This window comes from Argentina anserina, chromosome 3 (assembly GCF_933775445.1).
Source record: "Argentina anserina chromosome 3, drPotAnse1.1, whole genome shotgun sequence".
Classification (NCBI taxonomy): domain Eukaryota; kingdom Viridiplantae; phylum Streptophyta; class Magnoliopsida; order Rosales; family Rosaceae; genus Argentina; species Argentina anserina.
In genome coordinates this window covers 154,679-171,301 of record NC_065874.1, presented here as the reverse complement: position 1 = coordinate 171,301, position 16,623 = coordinate 154,679, and the positions used below count along the sequence as shown (strand labels likewise).

At 36.1% G+C, this 16,623-nt stretch overlaps 1 protein-coding gene and 1 non-coding gene across 2 annotated transcripts; one reads left to right on the top strand and one right to left on the bottom strand.

Annotated features, from left to right (window-relative positions):
- The first annotated feature begins 836 nt into the window (after positions 1-836).
- Positions 837-2,851, top strand: LOC126789407 (nuclear transcription factor Y subunit B-6). The gene is given in 3 exon segments (XM_050515555.1): positions 837-902; positions 904-943; positions 2,178-2,851. Coding segments are annotated over 3 exon segments (780 nt in total).
- A 314-nt stretch (positions 2,852-3,165) lies between these two features.
- Positions 3,166-3,237, bottom strand: TRNAT-CGU (transfer RNA threonine (anticodon CGU)). Its single transcript has one exon. It is a non-coding gene; the product is annotated as a tRNA-Thr (tRNA).
- Positions 3,238-16,623: the final 13,386 nt, after the last annotated feature.

Here is a 16,623-nt window from a genome sequence, read left to right as displayed (position 1 = left end):
CATTATTGGGAGTGGATGTGGCTGTTAACCACAAGGTCGGAGGTTTAAACCCTCATTCTAGCGTCAATTGTTGCGAGTACAAAATCTTAGGGTCTTGTTCACGCAACTTGTATTAAACTTCTAATTCATTTAACCTGCATAAAAACCGGGATTTAAGCTCAATGGCCAGCGGTGTGCCGACCTATGACTCTCTGAAGTTTAAATTAAATTTCGGGGTGGGACTTAAGTTCGTAGGTTAAGGACTTAGGAATACGTTATCCTTTTTAGAAAGTTTATAGTTGCTTTTATAGACGCATTTGGGAAAGTGTTGCTTCATTTTCCCGATGTGATAAAGTGTCCCGTATAGTGTGCTTTTACTGTTTTGGTGAGTTATTTTGGGCAGCGTCTTCGGTGACGCCTGAGGTAGAGGTAACGTAACCTGCCCTACCGGCTCAGTGCATTGCCTTGTTGGTTAACTCTAGTCAGTCTGGAGATCGTAATGAGAGGGAATCTTGCTGGGAATTACCCTGTCAAAGGGGAAATGTTAACATACATTAGATTCTAAAAGTTGAACGATGAAAATGTGAAAATATAATCGAGAAGTTTGTTAAGTGACATTTTTAAAAAAAATCCCTCACTCGAAGTGCATATACATATATGCAGGGTTATATTATTTGGAAGCCTGATGAAGCTTTATGAAAACTGCTACCAAGATGACAGGGATGAGCAGCATTGAAGCGAAAGAGGGAAGCTGGACAAGGGCACGAACAAGATGTTAATATGAACGGATGAACCCTTTAAAGATGGTAATTGAATGTTGCCGGTCGGAAGGGTGCATCCCCATTTCCGTTTGAAAGATGGGCCACTGATGAAAGCCCATTCGTTAAATTATGGCATCATCATGCTGTCCAGCAGTAAAAGATACCATTTATTACTGGTCTCCTCGTTCGACTCGCTTCGCCACGTGGATTTTACCTTTGAATTTTGAGCACTATAAACGATGACACTTGCCAACTAGTAGCTTCTCACTCCTAACTAGTTTCAAATCAAGTCTAGCTATTAGATAAACAGAGAGGAGAAAGAGAGAAGCAGAGGAGGAATGGAACGGGGAGGTTTCCACGGCTACCAAAAGACCCAAAACGCAACCTCCGGTAATGTTAATCTATTAATGCTCCTTATTGTTATTATTTTGATACATTTCTATTGACTCTAAAACGACTTTTGATGTTTCTTTGTTTCTCGCTTGAATGATTACATATATGTCATCAAAAATTGAATCTCTCGCATGGATATGTATATATATCCATGTCAAGATGCTTGTTTTAGAAACAAACTCTACACATTTTAGCTGGCCTCCGAATCGAATGAATTCCCGTATCTTCATTTCCATTGAAGTGACACATTTTAGCTGGCCTCCGAATCGAATGAATTCCCGTATCTTCATTTCCATTGAAGTGAATCTGTTTTAATTATCTTTATCCCTTGATCAACCTCAACAAACATCAAATCCCACATTCTCCCCTCAACAAATCAACATCATATCTCACTTTGTCCTTCGCCCCTCGGACCTTTAAGCCTAGATCGCTGATTATCATATTCATTTGGGTCTATAGAGCGAGTTTTAATCATTCGTTTATACTAGTTTGAGAAGTAATCGTAACTATACATTTGATTGTAATTAGTTTTGGTGGATGACCGATGTGGCGTCAACTTAGATGGGTAGAAAAATGAAGATGAATTTTGGGGGGGGGGGGTGATAAAAGTGTTTGAAGATTATTTACAAGTGGCAGTCATCTTTCATGCAATTTTTAACCCCACTCGAAACAAGTGGCGACCATGCATACATTCTCCACCGTGGACTGGGGCCCACTCCACCTGTCTGTCTCATAGATGGCCGGGGCTAGATGCCTCTCGATTTCTGCATGAAGTTGCAGCGGTTTCTTTCTCTCCTCTCTTGATTCAGCGAGCTAGGCTTGTCTTGACTCTTGACTTAATTAATTAGTACTGGCGCGCTAGCTAACCCACTAATTCATTCCTCTAATCCATAAACCCCGTCAGTTAATGCGATCGAACTCGATACTGCTTCTTCTTCCCAAGGTTCCAGGTCCCAGAATGCATGCATGTACACTAAAAATTATACTCAAATAAATTCAAAATGACTCATGATCGAGCTTGCATTAATGGTATTTCCATGTCAGGGCTGAAACGATCAGATATCAACATGAGGTTGGCTGACATTAACCACACCAAGAATAACTCTGCTGCTATCACCAACAATGGTGTCGCCGCCGCTGCTGCTGCTGATGATAACGAATGCACCGTGCGAGAGCAAGATCGTTTCATGCCCATAGCCAATGTGATCAGAATCATGCGCAAGATCCTGCCCCCTCATGCCAAGATCTCAGACGACGCCAAGGAAACTATCCAAGAGTGTGTCTCCGAGTACATCAGCTTCATTACTGGAGAGGCCAATGAGCGTTGCCAGCGCGAGCAGCGCAAGACCATTACTGCTGAAGACGTCCTGTGGGCAATGAGCAAGCTTGGCTTCGACGACTACATCGAGCCCCTCACTCTCTACCTCCACCGCTTCCGCGAGATGGAGGGTGATCGTGGCTCCATGAGGTCCGAAACTTTGATGAAGACTAGTACCAGGGCAATGACTGCGGCAGAGTATCATGCAGCTGCAGCAGCAGGCTCTTTCGCTGGCTTTGCTCCTTTTCATCACCATGGCTTTTTTGGATACTTGAAGGAGGCGTCCACATCCAATGGTGTTGTGACATCTTTGCCCCAGCAGGCTAATGCTGTTGCTGCAATGGCAAATGGTGAGCACATACAGGCATCACATTCCCAGTATGATGATAACAACAGATGAATCAGTGTTGGAAACAATAAGCAGTTGCAACATGATCGAGCTACTAGCTAGTAATCATGAATTCATGATGAGTACTAGCAGTCTCTACTATATATGCATGTACTAGTTCAAGAACTTAGCTTTCATTGGATTTAGGGCGTTGCTGTGTTAACAAATTGCCGCATTCTTAAATTTGCAAATTGATTTGGTTTAAATTAATTTGGGGTCTGTTTTCAGTCACTACCATGTACTAGTGAAAGAACCTAGCTAGCTTTTTTATTGGAGTCGGTGTGTTGCATGTGCCTTGTATCAGTTGTATGCCAAAAATATAAACCAGCTCCCAGCGAGGATCGAACTCGCGACCTTTCGCTTACGAAGCGAACGCACTACCACTATGCTATGGAAGCCAGCTGCCATAATGTAAATCAATTAAATGTTAATTCAAGTGATTGCATCAGTCTTCCACTCCGAAACCCAAATTTCCTGCCTCCTAATTTTATAAGAAAACACCATTTGAGTAATGGATCGAGACAACATGTGTAAGAGATTCTACGGGAATATAAATCAAGGTGCGTCCAACCTCAAAATAAAAGTGGTCACTCTATCAATACCTAGTGTTACAATAAAGTGAATCTATATGAGGGGTATATGGATCTCCCACACTTTCAGTTTTTATAATTTTATTTTTTCGCTAGTTTTTTATGAAAGATGTTGGTTTGGTCACTCTCTCTTATTGTCTCTTTTCTTTTTTTTTATTTAATATATTATGCTCATTTTCACTCATCTTTCAGCCCAAAAAAAAAGTGAATCAACACCGTATTAATTCCAATATAATCGTAGGTTTTATAATTTTTTTTTTGTGAAACGATACATTATAATATCCTATTACCGTAGTTATGTATTTTTCTATTCATAATGAACTTCAAATTTCTAATAAGGGAAAATTTTACAAACAGTGCATGAAAATAGGTGCACTATTAATTTCCATACATCAAGTTATAAAATCTAAACTTTAGTTTACTAATTTAGAAAGTCAATACACCATTGGTATACAACGTTAGTCGTGCCGTCAACTTCAATGTTATCAATCAGTTGACTAAGGACTATCTAGTAAATTCATGACCTCTCCCTCTCATTCTCGAGCCCTTGCATAGTTGCCAACTCTTTCTCATGCCTAAAGACCAATGTTTTAAAAAACAAAAGCGTAACCCAAGGCGTTTTCTTGAGAGCTTTGAGCCTTAGAACTTGAGGCGCATAAGGCGTAAACCTTATGTTATAAAAAAATTAGTAGTTAAATGTGTAAATATATAGTTATACACATACAAAAAGAACAGATATACATAAGAACTTACTAATTTATTACATTTAGATTTAATGAAATTCATAATCCAAACATTTTAGATAGTTTTCATCAAATTAAACACATTATATAAACAAATATAAAAAATACTTAAAAAGTTTATTTTTTAAGGCGTAGTAAAATGCGTAAAAAACGTAACATAAGGCGTAAAAGGCGAGCCTCGATGCCTAGACTGAAAAACAGAGGCGTTATGTAAATAGTTTTAAGCTTTTTAAGTCTCAGATGAGCCTTGAGGCGAGTTTTTTAAAACATTGCTAAAGACCCAGCCTCAATGTCATTCATCATAAAATCCATAACTGGTGTTGTGCTCAATGACCCACTCATCCACGTCAATTAGTATTAATGTATTGTTCATCTTGTCCATTTAAATTGATAAATCAATACCTATGTAGCACGGACACGGACACGAGTGTCCGTATTGGACACGATTCGATACGTAGACACGACATATAGAATTTTTTTTGGACACGGACACGTGGTGGACACGTCAATTAAAATTATTTTAATATATATATATATATATATTTATACAAAAAATTAATTTAAAATTTTGAAAGTATTTAGATGTATATATATTAAAGTGTGCATAAATATAACAAAAACTGAATCTGTTAGAATGGTTGAGGATTTGTTGGATCATTTGGATGACCAAGGTTCAAATCCCACTACAAGCATTTTTATTTTTATCATGAGTTTATCTCCTTATATATATTAAAGTGTGCATAAATATAACAAAAACTGAATCTGTTGGAATGGTTGAGGAGTTGTTGGGTGCCTTGGATGACCAAGGTTCGATTCTCACCATAAGCACTTTCATTTTTATTATGAGTTGGTGCGTGTCCGCGTGCCCAATTCGAACACTCGCGTGTCCGATTCCAACACTTGCGTGTCCGGGCCGTGTCCAAATTGAGTTCGCGTGTCCGTGCGTATCCGTGTCCGTGTCGGACACACAATACATACCCTTGTCCGCGTGTCCGTGCTTCATAGATCAATACCCATGGGTATCATTGATGCCATTCTCAAAAAGCCAATTGTAAACTTACCATGAGAAGTGCATTGGCACCATCAGCTTTTTATCTGCTCATTCCTTATGTGTTGCCACTTCAATCGCTATATCTCAGATTTCTTTTGTTTCCGATCTGAAGCTTAACTTTTTAAAGTCGCCATAGTGATTACAATTGATTTGGTTGTCTCTGATTCAATCGCAATCGGGTTGGGAATTTGGATGGTTCTCTTCTTCTTTGATAAATCTGCAAGACTTCCTTATGATATACACTACAAGGGTTGCTCATTGATGCCTATAAGGACACATATATGTCTCTATTGAGCTACAAAGACACTTACCACATATGTGTCAATTACTAGTGTTCCTATTACCAAATGGGACACATAATTTATGTGTCCTTAAATAAGAGAGTGGGTCTTATAGTTTCTCAAACTACAAATATAGTACAAAATACCAAACATATACACAAATACACTATATTTATTGGGGACGCTTTAGCTAGATTGGTTATTGACCTCTTTGATGCTCTCATTACCTACATGAAAACATGCCCAAGTTCACCAAATAGATTTTATAAAACATATCCAAGATACACTTCGCTATATCTAGAATGCTTGCAAAAATAGCTGACTCCATATTATGTGATCAACTAATCTTACTCAAATTATGAGACATTAGAACAAAATACCTAAATAGAAAGGAATTTACCTGAGCAAAGTTTCCCAGCAATACACATAAATTCAATGAGTTCGCATATGAGATTTCTATCATTGTTTCTCATAAATCTCTTGGACGACTTCCAAGCCCTTGGATCTCCAATAATCACCTGAGAAATCCATCATGTATTCTCAGTACACAACATTTCAAAATTTTATATTACTGAAGTGATAACTCTACAACTATGTTGGATGATTAACTAAGGTTTCATGTAATTAAAACAACGACAAAGAAAGCTGGATAGTAAACTGATGATGACACACTTGATTAAACTAGCAAATACGATTTTAGAGCTCTAGGAATTTGTTAATAAAAGTGAGAGTAAGAGTTTATACCACCCCAGAAGTTGTGTCTCTGATATATATGACAATTTTTTATACCTCATAGTCATTTACAAGTTAATCACCTGTAAAAAATTTAACAAAAATATCAAATTATCTGGAACTTGAGATGATTCTAATGGTACGAACATTCATTTCAAGAGAACCATGCTTCATACATTAAGTTATGAAGTGCTCTTGTGGTATACATATCAAACTATAAGAAAATGACAAGTAGCATAATTGTGAATGCTTGTTAAGGTTTGGCGAAAACAGTAGCACATAAGTGACTTATTAAACAGCTATATGGTTTCTAAACAAACCTATATGAAATCCACAACTACATCAATGGGAAAAAAAACCCATTTCAGCATCCACCTCCAAGTTATAAGAATAGAAAGAAAATATTTGATATTAGAGTAAGTATTTCTTGTGAGCGAGAGAGACATTGCATGTAGGTGGCCCGACCATGTCAGTTATACATACCACCACGACATACATTACAGTATGTTGATTTTAACATAACAATGCTCACATATATACATATGCATCTATCATTCGTATCATATCCCTCCTTCCCTACAAATCATGATATCTAATACCATATTGGATTCCCTTATAAACTCCTTCCACAACACGAACACAAGATATACTTAATTTACTTCTCTGGCTCATTCCTCTCTGATTATTGCTTCATCAACACACCCATTATCAGATAAACCCCAATATTGTTCTACTGGTGATATATTTAACCTTTTCTCTACAACCATTGATCATAGATATTTATACACACCTCAGAAGTGACTACTATTTATAGTCACCACTTTGTAGCTAGTTTGACTAGTTTTATTTTTATTTTTTATGAAACACCCTGAAACCAGATTTTGATTAGTTTGACAACCAAGCAAACCACAATCCTCCAAAAATTACTTTGATTCAGTCAAAGCAACCAAATGAAGAGGAAGCATGAATTCAACCAAGGAAAAAAAAACAAAGCACGAGGTTCCCAAAACTACAATGATTATTGAAATACAAGACATAATAACAAGGGAAGGCAGGTAGAACAAAAATGCAGGCATTCTCATATTGAAATTGTTTGCTCACCAATTATTCAATTGAAAACCCTAAAATCACTTCAAATCGAAATTGCCCTATAAATTGAGCAGAGAATCCTCTAATTTAAAATTCCAAAAAATGACTACCCTGGACAACTAAACTGAAACCCACACCTTCAATTTCATACGAACAAGATTTAAGGAAAATTTGAAGTATATGAAGGGGACAAGTCTCCATATGTGTGTTTCAGTTTCAAGAGATATTAAGAGAGCGAGATAGGGCTACCGTCATTGGTGATACAAATATGAAGGAGGAAGCCATGGTTGGCCCTAGGGTCTTTGCTTGAGAGGGTAGCAACACACGATTGACGAGACTTGGAGACCCGTTTTGACCTGAGGTGAGATTGGTATCTACAGCTTTTAAAAACTTCATTTGTAGTTTTCATAATTTGTCTAAAAATTACATAAGATTTCGTAAATTTAGAAAATAAGTTAATTCACTAAATATTTTAGTTATATTATTTGAGAATCTATAGATTATATATGTCTTTTCTTGACGTTTTTTAGACGAAAAGACACATTTAATCCATAAATGTCCTCATTTTAACAATATTTTGCTAAAATATGCCTTTAAATCAATGAAATTAGGGACACTTGTATATATGTCCCCAAATTATGTCCCTTTTGCCCATATTTCTAGTAGTGATATTTCCCTTTTTACTACCATGACAACTTTATGAGGCTATGTTTGAAACTATTCATTCTTAACCTTTAAATTAGATACAAAACACACAATTACTTGTCGTAACTAAACCAATCAAAATCAAAACCCCATTTAACCAAATACCACACTGAAAAGACAGAAAATATACCTCGTGTTCCCATGGTTGCTTTAAAACCAAATTTGGCATTTTTTTTTCTTGAGACTGAACATATTGATATTCATGAAGGAATACTGAATGATTCACCGGGATTAACCCTATACTAAAGCTATTACTAAACTTGTTAATGAGAAATGGAGATCCATGTCTTGCTCTGAAAGAAACCCTATAAGAACCCAGAGATGAAACCGACTATAATTCTGATGAAGCCAAGATGATCGAGGAAGAAACAACGATTGCGCGTTGGAAGTATTTTTGTCTATCAACTCCTGGTTTGAAACAACTATATGTTTTTTAAGTGAATGATGGTTATTCTGAAAAGAGTTAATAGAATAACTATGAACCATGTTGCGGTTGTTTTTGGATGACAAGAAGCATTACGGGATGAGAGACACGGTGGGGATTTTTGATGGCTATGTTATTGATGATTGAAATCGGTCAGACAATTCCAGTTACAAAAAAGGAAATTATTATTTAATGTGTTTGAAAATTTATAAATATAGAAAAAACAATACAAGAAGAGATATGTGAAATTCATTTTTTTAATGGCATTATATAAGAGAATCACCCCAAATTGTCCTCCCGCCATGTTTTGTTACACATTTATATACTACATTGTATATGATTCACATTTTGAATGAGAGAATCTACACTCAGATTTTGTCACTTAAGAGAGAGAGGCGCTACCAATTATCCTTCCGACTAAGGTTTCGATGAACTTTATAGCCGTTGAATATGTAAGCATTGATACTTCTCTCTCTCTCTCCCCCCAACCCCTCTCTCAGACCTCAGTCATGCAATAAATAAATAAGAGAGTCACAGACAAATCTCCTATCTCTCTCTTCCTATAAATCCCTATAAACTCTTATCTCCATCCGTGCTCATTTGCTAGTTTGCTCTAACCCACCGGATTTATTTCTCCCTTCTCTCCAACAAAACCATAATCCTCCCCATGGCTCCTAAATTCTCCTTTTTCACCGTTTTGGCTCTCCTCATAGTCTTCCTAAATGTCGTCGCCGTCTCCACCCCACTCAATGTCGTTTCACGTACTTAAAGTCCATTGTCGCCTCCTACAACAAGTCGGTCCCGAGTTGAGGAAGACATCGGGGTGGAATATGGCTTTACCGGCGGAGGTTTGCTCCTATCCGCCACTTGCTATGGGTGCTGACTTGTACCGCCAATGTCTCAACCATGCGGCTCGCTCCGGCTTCTCAGCCACACACTCTTACCTCTGTGTTAGGCAAACCATGGCTTGCTCTCCCTAGGCAGCACACCGCCAACATCTCCAGTACGCCGTCCAACCTCCACGTGTTCGGCAAACAACAACTCACTCTCAATTTTGGTCTCTCCCCCATAGTGCACCGCTATCTTTCACTCATCTCCCCCATTTGTTTGGGCGTTGATATCAGGCTTGTAGGACAAATACTTAGAGAAGATTATAAACTCAACAATAACTACATGATCACCACATTAGAAATTAGAGGCCCAAATTTGAAGAAAGATATTTTATACATGGAACATGCTTTTAATAAAGTTGGACTACATCAAGAGGCAAAGCTAACTAAGAAGATTGTTCAATTAGACTTGAAGAAAAGAAAAAAGTTTGTTCATATAATGTCACTAAAGTTGTTGTCACTCAAGAATAGAAGGATTGCTATAATGGGAGTAACATATAAGAGCGGGGTTCTCGATCTTACGAGATCATCTTCTATTAGCGTATGTAAAGCCCTCCTAAAACATGGTGCTTTCCTTCAAATATATGAACCCACGGTGGATGAGCTAAGAAAAAGGTGACCTCTTGGTAATCCTAACGCGGTTGATGTTTTCAATGATCGATCCAGTAACAACATGTGATGGCGTACATGCGGTTGTATTCTTGGTGCCAATGCCCCAACTAAAATTTAATTTTCACGAAATTTTTGATGTGATGACACCTAAACTAGGCGATTGATATTTGTTCATGGGTTGGCATATAAATGTTAATTTTGAGAATTTGAGGCAAATTGACTTCTTGGTTTATGTCGCCGGAAAACCTTAAGTGGTGTTAAGTAGTGAGTTCATACAAATTTATTAGGTTTTTAACTTTTTATTGTTTTGTATGAGTTCGACCATATATAATTAATTTGATTTCCAACATTGTACATTTTAATGTTTATATTATATATTTGGGGAGGACATCACATGTGCCTAAATTCCTTGTGCCAAACCTGTGCTTGTCAATAGAAGTTTGACACGTGAAAATCCAGTCAAAATACTTAACTGACGGTAATTCTGTTAATTTTGAATATTTTTAGGGGTAATTGATTATGGACCCAAAAATCAACACCATTTTTAATTTAAACACACCCTTAAAACTCTTTTAGTTAGGTTGAACAAGAAATAAAAAAGTATTATTTGCTATAAGAAATCAAACTTGTTATTGATGAAAATTACTTTATTTGCCACTGGTACAAATATATTTGGTATGTTTCTGAATTGCTTAATTGTAGTTTTAATTTAATATCTCATCACTTTATATTAATCTATTCATCTTGAAATCCCTCATTTTTGAAATTCCTTATCACCTCCAAATATCTTACCCAAGTACTATCTTAGAGTAGGTATTTTTGTTATTATTGTTTTTAGTGTGTGCTTGTGTGTGTTTGCTAAATCTGAAGAACCTATGTAACCAGTAAAAAAAAATTCTTATTGTTCATTGGAGTACGTTATTTTACGAAATATGTATGTTTTTCCTTAAGTATGCTAAATATGTGAGAGAATTCATATGATTACTTGTGTATTGGTTGGGATTTGTAGGTTTCATAATTCTGTTGAGTAGGTGGGTTTCACAATTTGGTTTGGATTTGTATCTATAGAGTCGGTGTGGTTTTGTTGTGTATCTAATGTTGAGGTAAGAAGTTCTATTCTATAGAGCATTAAAATCGACTTAGTAGGTAACATGATTTGCATCTATTTAACATGTATACGTAAAGTGGATAATTGTTTAAATTATAATGTGCATCCACATTGTTGGAATTGAGCAATTATGGGGATTTTCATTATGTTCTTTAAATTATAGTGTGTATGGTTGTTTTGTTTTATGATATGTGTTTTCAATCTGCTGAATATGTGAGAGAATAAAAAGTATATTCCAAGTATATGGAAAAAATCTTTGATAACATAAAGTGATATGAGGCTAAATAGATATCAAGAGATGGAGAAACAAAAACTAAGGCAAAATAAGGCTCATTATGACATATTCAAATAATTAATCGTTTAAATAAGAAAAAAAATCAAAATCCATTCAATTATACCTCTGTTCCACACTTGTATATTCTATAATTTCTCTAAATTAATGTTGATACCCGATTTTCTCAAATTTCTCCAAAATGAAATTGCAATTTTCATTTATGATAGATACAATTAAATGTTAACTAAATTAGAAAGTTGGTCAAAGCTAATTTTAAAGAGGAGTTTCAATTTCTCAACCTAGAGGATAAAAATGTGAAACCATTCTAAATGAAAAGTATTTGTTATAAAAATATTAGGTTAAAATAATTAATTTAGGTTTAGACTGAAAAAAATTTAGGTGTAGGTTTAGATTTAAGTGGGGGATTTAAAATTGGGTTGATGTCTAATTATCTCTTATTTTGATATTCTAATAAAAGAAAACTTATCAAAATCGGCGTCTTTTTCCTCGTTCATCCATTTGAATGATTATTTAGATCTTCCTTTTCTCTCCTATTACATTACTTAACTGGTACACGTGATGCCCTCCCATATATTTGCAAAGTTGGTTTTGCAATTTTTATAACTAAATTTTTAGATACATTAGGTTGTCGATCATGTGCGTGGTTTGACACCTGATTTATATATATTCCACCTTTTGAATGCATCTTTGGGATTCTTATTTGCAATTTTGTTTTGCAAACAATGAGACTTAGACATTTTTTTAAACAATGATTAGTGAAGAGCTATTGCAAGTCCTGCAACTCCTCTATATACTGCACTTCTTAGGCCTCTAGCCACTTGAATAGTTGATTTAGTCTCGACTTCTTCTAAATAAGATTCAAAATGAGTTGGGGAATAAGACGAAGAAAAAGATTTTTTTTTGGTAAATGTGGTTATTGTGTGAGTATAAAATGATTGGGTGTGGGTGAGGGAATTTGGTGTGAATGGGTGTAGGGAATGCTTGAACTTAAAAAAAAATATTATTAGTAATTTTTTTTCTAATTGGCTGGCTTCTAACATAGAAGATCCGCCACTGCGCTTATATATTGTCTCATGGATAATAAGGTATGGTTTTTTTATGTTCAATGGTTTTCATTTAGGTTTGTCAAAAAGAATGAAATATGAAATTAAACATTTTTCTATGTGTACCATACTATTAAGTAATATGATTGGTTGACAATACTATGTAGTGTTCCAGGTACACATAATAATTACTCGCTTGCACGAGCTAAAATTTGAGAAAATTATATATATACACACGATGATTATTTAATATGAATTTTTTTCCAATGGCTAAATATTGTGTTGTGTATTATACACGATAAGCATACAAAAATTTTCAGGTTGTTTTCAGAGTATTTGATGACTTCTTTTTCTAGTGACAATAAAAGTTGTTCGTAATTTCATACGGTTCTACCTTTCATATTAGTCTCTATAAACTCTAGAGTAACCGAAAAATTTCTATTATAAGTTCAAAGTTGTTATTATATAATATCAACTGGTACTTTCGTTTTTTTAAGGCAAACGTACTAAGTTTTTATAATTTTTTTAAGTGGCCTGAATAGCCATTACATACTCATTTGTTGCGATAAAACAACAGACAAGAGATTATGAGCAAAAACTCAAAACAAGCATGCGATACTTTAATTGAATTATGCTACTAAGTATTTATGTTTTAAGTTTTATGGGATCACAATCCATGAATAAATCTTTATTGAATGATGCCAGCTGTCCAATAAATTTGTATTCAGTAAAACAATACTTTGCACATGCCTAATTGAATTAGGTGAAGTTTCCCGAGGAACAATAGGAACTAAGAGCATCTTTAACAGACTCTCTATTATAACTTTTAAGCTATTTTAGAGGGTTTGTTTAGTTTTTTTTTATGAAAATGAGTGGCTGCAAGCCTGCAATAAACTCTATATTATAATTTTGCTTTAACTTTGAGCTATCTCACTCGACAGATTTGTCTAGCAAAATAGTTAAAAGTTAAAATATATGAATTAAAAACATTCCTTGTAGCGAATTATATATAATATATAAACAAATTAAAAATATTTTTAGGCATGTAATTGATATTTGGAATTCAAATAAGGGCTTCTTATAAAAAAGTTACATTTAACACCCTAAATTAAAAAAAAGTCGCTCAAGTTTTCAAAATTATAAAAAGGTAAGATTCTTAAAACTCGTAAAACGTTGCCCATAATTTTCTAAATATTTACAGCATGTGCCATTAATCATAAATTAAAGAAAACTTCAAACTATCATCGACAATTTAGGAATTGCGACGGAGATGAAGCATGAGGCGCAAGCCCCCGATCAAATCCGACTCTCTCTCTCTCTCTGGTCGACCCCGATCTCCACCTGCACAACCAACTCCGACGACTTCGATTCCACTTGCTTCGCTGCCGAGCTCTCCACCTCGACTCAGCCAGCTTTGCTCTCTCTCTCTTCGCCCTCTTTAGGATCGACCTCGGGCCCAACCTCCTCCTTATCACCAGATCTAAAGAAGTGGATCTTGGGGATCGATGATCAAGGTCTTGCCGTTGCTGAGCCGTAGATTAGGTGGTCATAAGGTGAAGTAGAGAATGACCCAAAGGAAGCTAAATCGTGGAGATGAAGTAGGTGAGGTTTGAAAAGGCCACAATAATTACAAGTGCATATTGAGACTATTGCAGTTGCTAAGGTCAAACATGATGTCGTAAGGCAATGTTGTAGTTGCTAGAGATATGGCAGAAGGAAGGCATATGGGAAATTAACATGAAGTCGGCGATTGGAGAAGATGACATGGGTTCCCAAAGCAGATTTTGGGTGCCCAATTTTGAATACTAGTTTCTGATTTCATAGATTTCAGTAACTGGTTTTGTGACTGGAAATGTAACTGACCGATCTACCTGTCACATTACCTGTCACACTACCAGCCACATTATCAGTCACACTAACTTTGTGCTGTGACAGGTAGTGTGACAGGTATTGTGATAGATATTGTGACAACTCATGTGATAGGTAGTATGACAGGTAATGTGATAGCTAGTGTGATAAGTAGTGTGACAAGCAGTGTGACTGGTGGTGTTCTGTACAACAACATAAGTGTCGATATGTGGATCATATTAGTTCAAGATCACATAACAATAAACAAAAAGTTCGTTATTTATAGTTTTCTTCTTCTTCTTAAAAAAAAGCAGTGTGACAAGGGTTGTGACATGTAGTGTGAGAGGTTGTGACAGGGGTGTGATAGTGGTTGTGACATGTAGTGTGATAGAAGTTGTGACAAGTAGTGTGACAAGGGTTGTGATAGGTAGTGTGACAAAAGTTGTGATATGGGAAATGTGTGTGACAGTGGTTGTGACAGGATGTTTGACAGTGGGTGTGACAGTTAGTGTAATAGGTAATGTGATAGTGGTTGTGACATGTAGTGTGACTGTGGGTGTAAATAGAGAGTGTGATAACGGTTGTGACAGTATGTGTGACAGCGTCTGTGACAGGAGTTGTGACATGCCGAGAGGAAATGTGGAAATATGTGAAATTTTTGTTAAAATTCAAATGAGATTGGTATGACAGTGGGTGTGACCGTTAGTGTAAATAGATAGTATGACAACTTCTGTGACAGTGGTGTGATAGTAGGTGTAACAAAAGGTGTGATAGTTAGTGTAATAGGTAGTATGATAGTGGTTGTGACATGTAGTGTGACAGAGGTTGTGACCGTGGGTGTAAATAGATAGTGTGATAGCGATTGTGACAGTAGGTATGACAACGTCTGTGACAGAAGCTGTGACATGCCGAGAGGAAATGTGGAAATATGTGAAATTTTGTTAAAATTCAAATGAGATTGGTATAAGTATGCTCAGAATGAAGAGAATAGCAGGAATTAGGGAACCTTGAGCTTCAGTTTCGCCGGAATTGCTTGAAGCACCGCCATTAATGGTGGCAACCCTTTTGTGGTGGTTGTTCCGCCTTGTACGGTTAGTCGATTCAGAGTGGGTAGTATATCAAATTAAAGAGGGGAGCGAGATCTTTCTAACGGTACCAATTTCGTCAAAATCTATCGCCGGACGAGAAAGTTATGGCCGAAATTAGAATAAGAAGGAAAAAAAGAAAAAAAAGAGTAAGAAAGGGCAAAATAGTCCATAAAATATTTTTAGAGTGATTTTTTTCTAATTTTGTTGATTTTTTTATAATTTCCACTTAAATGTGATGACTTTTTTCTAATATAAGTTATGAAATGGTAACTTTTTATAATTTACCCTTTAAATAAAGCTAAAATAGAGTGAACTGATATGAACGTAATTGGCTAGCTAAAATGACTTTTAAGTTATTTTAGTTGATTTTTAACTGAAATATGGCTAGGATTACTAAAAATGCTCTAATAACCCTATAGATAGCCCTTTGATCAATGTTTGAAATCCTTGGCTATCTCATTCTTTGTCATGTAAGGTCGAGGAAATTCCGTTACCTGATATGCCAGAAACATCCCAACAAGTTGCTTATGTAGCTGGACACATCACATAGGAAAAATGGCATCAGTTTCTTTCTCATATATATGTCAAAGTAAGTTGTCTCAGAGATGGCACTTTCAACGACAACTAAAGTGACGCCAAACACCACAACTAGTAAGAGCTTCAATATATAGGTGATGAGTTGGACAATATGACCTTGCTCATATGCACAAACCAATAACATAGGCATTCATTCAAAGTTAGCAGAAGCAGCCATCGAACAATTAGAGCATAATAGTAGCTCAGCTCAAATTTAATGAGTGATGTAGTGTGAAATTTGAGCACACTCTAAACAGTATTCTTCGACAAAAAAAAAACAAAACAGTATCCAGCAATGGATTTAGGGGCTTGCAAATTGGAGCACACCATAAGCAAGCAAATAGGCCTAGAAGCGGAATTGAAATTGCCCAATGAAGCCATTGTCTTGCAAGTCATTGGTAGGGGAGGGTGTTCCGGAAACATGATAGTGTGATGAATGAAGAAACCATATGTGGCATCAGGTACTGTAAAGTGGGGAATGCACAATGCCCATGATCTTTAAACATGGTGTCTGCATTCAGAATGTAACTGATCTCAAGTCGAGCAGCAAGAGGCAAGCCACGAATATTAGCATTCAACCATGCATGCAGATTCCCAGCCAATATAGGAACTTTCTTTTGCCAAGCAGAGGCATATTTTTCCATTCGAAGCGCCCGCCCTCGAAAGTAATTGGTGCATCAATGATAGGTAAGTCCATTTTTCCGAACTA